This window comes from Nestor notabilis, unplaced genomic scaffold (genome assembly GCF_000696875.1).
Source record: "Nestor notabilis isolate BGI_N333 unplaced genomic scaffold, ASM69687v1 scaffold5233, whole genome shotgun sequence".
Lineage (NCBI taxonomy): Eukaryota > Metazoa > Chordata > Aves > Psittaciformes > Psittacidae > Nestor > Nestor notabilis.
In genome coordinates, this window is record NW_009921375.1 from 2,866 (window position 1) to 12,016 (window position 9,151).

The window sequence follows — 9,151 nt, forward strand, 5'->3', positions numbered from 1 at the left end:
AGACCGAAAGCATCTGGTTGCATGCTGTAAGACAATCGCTCAGCTCTGAGAGCTCAGATCAAACCAAACTCAAGCCTTTCAGCTCCAGAAGACTAAGCAAGAGGGCAGACAGACATTTTAGCCAGTGCCAAGAAAGGGAAAGCATTGTACCTTCTTTACTTGTTCAGATCCACATTAGCAATGCACATGAAAACCCCCTCCATGCTTGTATTATTCTGCAGTGCTTACTGGAGCCTTCCCTTCTGTCTTGCCCTGCAGCACACACTGACCGTCCCCACACACGACAGTGACCACCTCTGTGTTAATAGGAAAATGAGTTTCCCTACCTGCCCATGACTCCCCCAAAGCCATAGTCCACAATATGATCTGTTGGAGACTGGATGTCATTCTTGGAGGAGGCTTTATCATCCAGCAGCGGTCCACTGCTTGCCTCACTGTCTGCCTTCTGGCTCAGGCTGTCAGAGAATGCATCATCCCTAGGAAAAGGAAACCTTCATCAATAACAGGGCTCTGCCCCAGGAGAAAGGCAAAGGCCCAGCCACAACATGGACCTGAACATCACCACTCCAGCAGCTCCAGACATTGTTAACAAAGGCCTGGACCAAGGCCACCACTTCAGACAGCATCCAGAGCTTGTGAAGAGTGAATGTCACGTCTCATATCCCCCTGTGCTGTAGTTGCCATTTTAATGAATCCAGGTACAGTACTTCTAATAAAAGCAGTATCTGCGAAGGACCCTGGGACATGCCTACAGGTCAGGTGGACCCTGAACAGTGCAAGGTCAACATATACAGAGGGTAAGGCTAGTATTAAGCCTGGGTCATGCCACTTTCAGTGGTCAGTGACAGATGGGGTTCAGGCACTGCAGTATTTAGCGCTTGGCTTTAAGAGCTTGAAGAAACAACCTGAGCCCACACATGGAGAAGCAGATTTCTCACAGGTCCAGACTTCTTACCAAAGTCATTAAACCTTGGAAAATCTGGCCATCTATTTCAGGTGGCTAAAGTGGACCTTGTGGAGGTATGTGATTTTAACATTCTGGATCAACACACGCCACTGTACTCACATGTCTTGTACCACAATGTACTGGTGGGGTATGAGGCCATCCACACCATTATGTCTCCCTTCCCACCAGTCTTCTGATGCCCGATGGTACAGAAGGAGAGAGGCCCCTTTCTTAAAGGAGAGCTCTCGTGGAGATCGTCCAATGTAGTCAAACTTTGCTATGGCTTCGATCTGCTCCACTTCTGCCACGGAGAGAAGAGCAGAGAGAGAAGAGCTTAGTTCAACAGTCACCAGAGCACAATAAATCTAGAGACATCTCACCAGAGTAGCAGTAATGCTGTTGCCCTAGCTTCCCAAGAGCATCTTCCAATGAGTACAAACCATCTTACTTTTAGATTGATCCAGTCTTTCTATTGTTCCAGCCTTCCTGGGATTTCTCACAGACTCACAAACTACCAGCAATTACAAAAAGCTACAAACCAGATGGGGAGTAGTTGAAATTTCCCTGTGTGCATATGGCATCACCACCCACACTCCCATTTTCTACCTATAAAGTGATTTCTTTGGTTACAGAACCCCATTATCCTCCAGACTGGGATCCTGTCAAGCTCTGTCAGATACTGTGATCGAAGCCCCACCTACCCTCTCTTCCTTTCCTTATCCTGAAGACAGTTTGGCCTGAATTATTGATGAGTAACGAATCCCCCTTTGGGGATGACCATAGAAACAATGATACCGGCTCTGGCGAGGCAGCTGCTCTGCATCACCCCAACACATCTGCAGACCTTCCAGCACTCTACCTCACCACTTGTCCACTCTAACTGAAGCTCTACCAAACACCAGGGATTCACAAACTGGGAGTCCAGGGCCTGAAATTCAAGTGGGCTGTGTCAGGACTTCACTTTGGGAGGTCATGAGTACACTAGGAACCTCTGAGCTTCTGGGCCATGGGCATCACAGTGGGAGCTGCTGGTGCACCCAGAGAGGAGCCTGGTTGGCATTCGGGAGCCTGCGGAGGACCTCAGCTCTTCTGCAAGTCTGTTTCCAGCTGGGAGCACTGAATCCCAGGGAAACCACTGCAGCAATCGCAAAGCAGTGGCAGTGCTTCTCTCCACATTGGCAGAAGTCCCTGTCCTGCAGTCCACCTCACTTTGCTTTGAGATAGGGGTGAAAAGCAGGCTGCTACCACCCAGCTATCTCTAGCCAGTACTGGAGCCAGCAAGCAAGTAGTTTAATGTACTTTGATTATTTGAGACTCCGGATCATTTTAAACTCCACCTGGAGACAGGCAGACAGGAGATGACTAAGCTAAAATAGGCCAAATCCACACAGTTCCTCCAGATCTCTCATGTTCTCATTAAAGTATGGAAACTTGCTCTTCTCTATCTGCCTTATCACTAACCACAAACTTGACATCAGCAGCAATCCGGATACAACCTGTCGCTCGCTCAGCAACAAAATCCACACAGAGAAAGAAACAGCGGAGGAGGACATGGGAGATGCTGCATCAGACCCCTGCCCCATTCCCCGCCTCATGTGAGACAGGACAGGTTGCTTCAGCGACTGATTTTCCCCAGCTTAAAATACACATCCACTTTGATATGAGTGGCAGGATGTTTGGGAGCACCACAGCAGGATCAATGGGGAATGCTCTGGAGGAAATGCTTACAGGCCTGCTGAAATGCTGAGTTTCCCATCAGGGGGCGTGTACGGGACAAGGCAGAGGGAAAGAAGGAATACGTAAATTCACAAAATAAAGCTGCTCCTCTTCTCTACACTTGCAGCACAGTTAATCACCCGGAGACTTCAATCAGCTATTAATGTGACCATGCAAGCATAAAATTGACTAAACGGCAGCTTGCTCGCCTTCATCTTCAGTCCTGTTGGCTCCTGTCTGTAGCTGAAAGCAGGTCCTGAGCTGTCCAGCCCAGCTGTGTCCTTGCCCTCCTCCCCGCATCCGGCAAGCCCTCCACCACCCCACCAGCCTTGGAAGGTGCCAGCATTTTGTTGGGGCAGGAAACAACAGCCGCCAGGAAAGCGGATTAAAGGAATCTCATTGAACAGCTCCAGAAAACTAATCCCTGTATCCCACCATAGAAGCAGAGGGCTGCGAAGATCCATGCACGTCCTATGGCAAAAACCTACACAACTTTTATTAATATGCATACTCATTGCTCAGGACACAAAACCACTGTCCCGCCCTGAAGTGCCAGCCAGTGGTCCAACCTCCATTCTGATCAGGACTGAAGTGCACAGTGCCCTCCTGCAGGCACTGCTCTCCTAACACAGACCCAATTTTCTGCTGCTCGCATTTGTGCTCACCATCATCACTGGTGTGTGGCTCTGTGCCGTTGTCATGGTCAACCTCATCGATGGTGCCTGGCTCGCTGTGGGGGCTGTCACTGAAATGAAATACAGTGTGCTTTCAAAGGAAGGAAGAGATTCTGCTCCTAAGGCACTTAACGAAAGCAAGCTGTCGAGGGAAATTCTGGCCCCACTGATACTTGAGAGAGTTATGGGTGTAGTTTTCATAGGACTGATGGTCATTGTAAATCACAGCCGATCTCTGAACTTGCTGTGAGAACAGCAGATGCTCGCACCATGATCTTCAGGCCGAGAACACCATGTTCTGTTGCTCATGCATCTTACTCATATTTGGCAAAACAAATAGAAAGTGATACCAAGTTAAAATGTTCCATTCACTCATTCACAGTGGGTTTTAGCATTTTATCCTCCGCTTGCATCAGTAAGGATGGTGGCAGGTGATCAATGTCAGGGAAGATTAGGTCTCAGAAATGTGTGAAACTTGCACAGAAATCAGTTCAGGTGTGTTATAAATACAGGTTTGTTAAAACTCAGATCTGGATGTCAGTTTAGGATTGCAGCATCCTCCAGACAACTGTGTAATATCAATGTTAATATCATCATTAATAACTTAATGTTAATACCACATTAACCACTTCTAATGTTGGAGTTTGTTTACAGAGTTTCTCCTGAAGTTATTATTGAGGTTTATAATGATGAGTCAGCATGAGAAAAAAAAAATACTCATTGAAACTGCCTACGCTGTTTTAACTGGCAAAGCTAAAACCAAAACCAAACCCGATACATGTCAGTAGAGACTAATTGGTTAGGTGTGCAAAATCCTCTTAGTTTTAATGAAGGTAGTTATAACTAAGAACCATGCAGACAGTCTGGTATGGAGTAAGATTCTTAACCACTATCAAACTGCACAAGCATATCAAGTGTATGTCACTTGCACACCTGATTTATAGCATTAACAGGCTCACTCTTGATGTACAGTGCCAGAAGATAACCCTAACAGGGGGAATCTGGCTTTAAGTTCTCCAAACAATGAAGTTCTGCCCCCGCTCCTTACCAGTACTCCTCCCCTCCAGTCATGCACTTCTCATAGACAGGTCCTTCCAGTTCTCTGTGGCTGGGGAAGATGCCCTCGTGGTTGATGATGATGGTTTTGATGACCTCATTGACATGGGCTTGGCAGGACACCGGATCCTGCCCATCTGGAATGTGCATCAGAGTGGGCCCAAAGCAGATGGCCAGGTTGTAGGGATCCATCATGTTCTCATCGCTGTACTGTGACAAGCTGCGAGCAAAAGCGTTAGGGAGGCACAGTGCTGACTTCCTCTGTTCATTCAGAATAACCTACCACCACTGCCAAACCCCCACCACCCAAGAAAGCGATCATCACTGAGCTGTCCACCTTCCCCAGACACACAGCCACGGCTAGAAAGGCTGAGGCAGAAGCAAAATACAACTCTCCATGGCAATACCAGGAAGGACTCGAGCAACAAAGACAGGGAAGCCCTCAAAAAAAGGGAGGGCAAGGGGAAACTCAGTGAAAGAAGAAAACAGAAACCAGACTCACTGATTAAGGAAAGCAAAAAGGTATCTCATGACAACGATGACAGCCCGAGGCAGAGTGATGATGATTTGCTGGATCTGGTGCACTCTCTCGCTGGGGTTCTCAATTTCTGGAACACATGTATAGAAATCACATCTTCAAACCTCCTCAGGACCAGTCAACACAGCACGAGAGGGCCTTGTTACAGATCTAGTAGCCCACTATGCAAGGAAAGCAGCCTGTTTCCAGACTCGATCCACTGGTTTGGGACTAAGATGCAGACAATTGGGCATAGCACTCTTCCATGGGTGAATTTCAGATTCAGATTCAGTTCAACAGCAAATAAAGACATCTCCACACTTTTACTTTTAAAATGCTTATGAATTATTTAATTCGTTCCTCAACGACTACTCTGTTCCTCAAAAGCTTGAGTCACCGTGGCACTGGCAAATGGAGCACTGCTTGGATTTCTAGTGCAGACTTTTGAAGGAGGTTTTTATTCACGTTACTCTCAGGGGTTAGCCATCAGATCCTTCTGAGCCCTTCTGCTCCACTCTCCCACTGATCTTACTAGCAATTTAATCGGAACTGATTCTGGGTCAGCACTTCAAGATTCACTTCTCCCGACAACAGTGCACGAAGCCTATTGCTGCCACGAGAAACCAGCTTCTTCCTGTAGGAAGAAGGACTTAGAGCCATCTTGCCCTCCATGTCAGCTTGCCCACCCGGGGACCCCAGTGTTGCACCCTCATCATCCTGCTGTCCCGCACCAGGAGGATGCTGAAGCCCCTGCTCAGGCATTTCTTTCACCTGCAGAGCTCCAGCACCAAGCCACCGAGGGGGCTCAGTGCTGTCCTGTAGCTGCTGGCAGCACATTCCAGCCCCCAAGGTACTGCTTTTTTAAGCTAGTATCTGCTCAGTGTATTATGTAGCTAATCAATCCTTTTATTTTACAGAATGCAGACAAACAGTACCAAAGCTTTCTGAGAGCAGTCAGCCTCTGATGTGTGGAAGAGATGCTTACTTTACTGTGCTGGCTCAAACTTTGACATTTACTAACCATAATAAAATTCACTGACAGCATGTAGCTGGGCTGCCATTTGTTCAAAATTCTGAGCAAAATCTGGCTTCAGTATAAAGATAGAAATCTTTATAGTATTTCATTTTGGAAATTCTTCCCTTTGAGGAATGCACTTATCCCCTGTTATTGCTTGCTGGGCTCTGTATTTCTTCAGCTTGCTTTTACTTAAGAGGACATTTGTTAAAAAAACAATCAAATAAAAGCTGGATAAAAAGCTGCAGTAATAGATATCTGTTCTGAAACCCAGAGGAACAAATTGTCTTGAAGCACTTGCCTTCTTCACTCAGCAAAATATTTCAACTGCCTGGAATTCAGAGGAATTAGAGTAACCATCAATCACTCTACAACACAGACACACCTCTGAATAAACCTTTGCAAACAAAGTGCCTTTTCTATCCATCTATTTCTCATGTGCCTTTTAGAAATGCTTCCATATAAACTCTCTGTCCCCCATAAGCAAAAGGAAAACCCAGCCCTTCCTCCGCCACCAGTAAGCCTGGCTTCCCCATCACATCAGCTGGGAATGATGCAGTGTGGCAGCTTCCAGGGGTGCTCAGAGGCCCTTGGGACATGTGCAGAAGCACCTCCTGCAAAAAACTCACTCAGAATAACCTCATCAGGAGCCCAGGGAAGCACGATGGCTCTGTGACGCACTGCGGTGGGGAGCCCAAACCACACGGCTGTGTTTAACCTTTCCACCATAATGACAAAATGAGGCAGAACCTCTTACAGCGAGGGTGGCATTTTACTGAGCAGTAGTGCTTAAAGGAAGAAGGTTTCTTCAATCTGTTTAGATTGTGACACCAATTACACAGCCTGTATTTATGTGGCAGAAAGTCAGATGCACTTAAGGCCAGATTTTTAATGGCAACAAGGCACTTTAATTCATTTAAACCCCATCCTTAATTGCAAGGTAGCAACAGCAGCAGGAAAAGAAAGATGAGGAAAAGGAAGATTCTTGTTAAAATGAGGAAAAAATAGAGAAAAGAGAATACTGCTCAGAAAATAAACAGATGATGTTTGCAACAAAAAATTCCCAAAAGCTTAATAAAGTGTGCAAATTGGCATTTAATTAGGGATGGTTCCAAAGCAAGCCCCTTGGGGAGGGCAGCCAGGGCGAGCACTGCAAGCCAGGCTAAAATTCCCTGTCTGGGGCATGAAACTGGTGCAGAAACAGCTCCCTTTCCCATGTTACAGGTGAGTTGCACTGTTTTACACATAAAACTGCAAAGCAACAGTGAATTCCCTAAAGCTAACGTACAAAACAACTGTTCTTGAAAAATAAAAGCACATTCTTCTCCTTCTGGAACAAGCCCATCCCTGCGTCATTCCCCTCTAGATATCATCTGTCTGTCTTGACATTACTAAATCTCTAGCAGTTACGCACATTAACATTAAGAAGTGGGGAAGGAGCCATGAGCAGTGAAAGCCAAATGCAGGACATCAGTACATGTTCACCAGTCATTCCCCCTGAAGGTACCCATGTACCGAGACACTTGAACCCCCAAACAACTCTGATGCCTGTAAAATAAAGTCATCCTGTAGCCAAAGCATGCAACACGCTCCTCCATCATCTCCGAAACATCAGATTCATTCTGCTTTCTTCCTTCCCTCTGGGAGTAATTTCCATGACTTGCCAATAAATATATGTCATCACTACAAGGTACTGAGAGAAAAAAACCCCAGCTGGGATATCTGTTTCTTCAGTTGCAGCAGAACAAGTTGAACTGGGAAGAGAATTCAGGACAGAACAAGAAGCAACGAGGCTCCCCCTGACAGGAATCCCAGACCTTTGTGACTAAAAACCCTTAGCCTGACCTCTGCTCTCATCCCAGAGCACTTTCTGGCTCCCTTTGGGATTGGAAATGCACATAGCAAACACTTGAAGAACAGATGATGGAGTGAGGCTGAAACCAAGTCTGTAGATCCAAGGGCTGGAGAAGGTTTGTGAGTAGCCAGGAGTTACTGATCTTTACTGTGTTTAGTAGAAGAAACTGAGCTAAAGCAGCAAAACTCCTTTGGGTGCCAGGAGCCACGACTGCATGACACCCGATGGGCAGTCTGTTATCCACAGATCTGTGCAGGCAGGACTGCAGCCGACTCTGTTCAAGCAATTAATGACCCCCATTTACTTGCACCACTCTATTTTCCCCAGAAGAGCTTGTCATATGTACTTACTTATAGTAGATATCAAATCTTGAAACCTTTCCTTAGGAAAGAGGGGGTTTTCCAGTCCTCGGAAATACAGCTTCAAGACTCCAGCCACTGAATTAATGTCCCGCTCATTTTGATCATCAGCAAGGGGATCTTCACCTGCCCAGAGAAGAGTTTTCATTTCCAGCATTACTATCAAGTTGGACTTAATACATGTTTTTAGCTAGCTCAGAGGAAACTCTGAATTTCCCACAGATCAGAAAACCCTCCTCTGTGTAGAATGGTAATGCTCTGCATTTTCCCAACGAGAGAAGAGCTTAATAAGGTTCTCTGTTACACAGCATCCTGCTGAGACATGCTATAGCCCTACCTACTAAAAACCTGCTTATCATGGGTATTTCAAACCTTTCCTGAAGATGAGGATGTTATTAATCAGTTCTCCTTCACAGTTTCCAGCCCAGTGCATTTTTGCAGTTAAGGCAACAGAACAGAGAGCTAAACAGATCTAAATGATGGTGGGTGAAAGCCCGAGAAGACAGGCTCAGCTGGAGGATGCAGTTACGCCTCTGGAATAGACTGACTGGTTCTGGATAGCATTGTATTGACTTAAATCTATAAAAGGCTTTCAATGCCAAAAGGATGTGGACACCTATTCCTCTTAAATGTGATGTGCAAATCCTCTAGCCTTTGAGAATCCCACCACTGCCTGCCTTACTCACTGGCCTGGCCACCTTCACCCTGACCCTTATAAGGCTCTCAAAGATTAATGCCATGGAGGCCATTATTCCCACCTAGACTGTCCCTTTCACAGCTCCACCTTTGCTCGCTGACAGCAGGACTGCTCTGCCCTACCTTCCGCCTTGCACCTTTGATGGGATTTTCTCAACAGAATCACTGCAACCAACACTGCTCCCAGGTACACACAGCAATGCTGCTCCTCCCTTAACAAACCACTGCAGGAAGGAGGAAAATGGATCCAACAAACTATGTCTCTCATGCTCCTCATTAATGACTGTGGAAAAGATCTCTGCACCTACCCCTGCTTC

The 9,151-nt window shown here is 46.4% G+C and overlaps 1 protein-coding gene across 1 annotated transcript in view; it reads right to left on the reverse strand.

Annotated features, from left to right (window-relative positions):
- Positions 1-230: 230 nt before the first annotated feature.
- LOC104403079 (SLIT-ROBO Rho GTPase-activating protein 3-like) overlaps positions 231-9,151 on the reverse strand; it is a 56,273-nt gene continuing 47,352 nt past the window's right edge. Inside the window, 6 exon segments of the mRNA XM_010011113.1 lie at positions 231-476; positions 1,067-1,247; positions 3,328-3,407; positions 4,385-4,612; positions 4,895-5,000; positions 8,130-8,264. Coding sequence (XP_010009415.1) covers positions 323-476; positions 1,067-1,247; positions 3,328-3,407; positions 4,385-4,612; positions 4,895-5,000; positions 8,130-8,264 — 884 coding nt within the window. The 3' untranslated portion in view covers positions 231-322.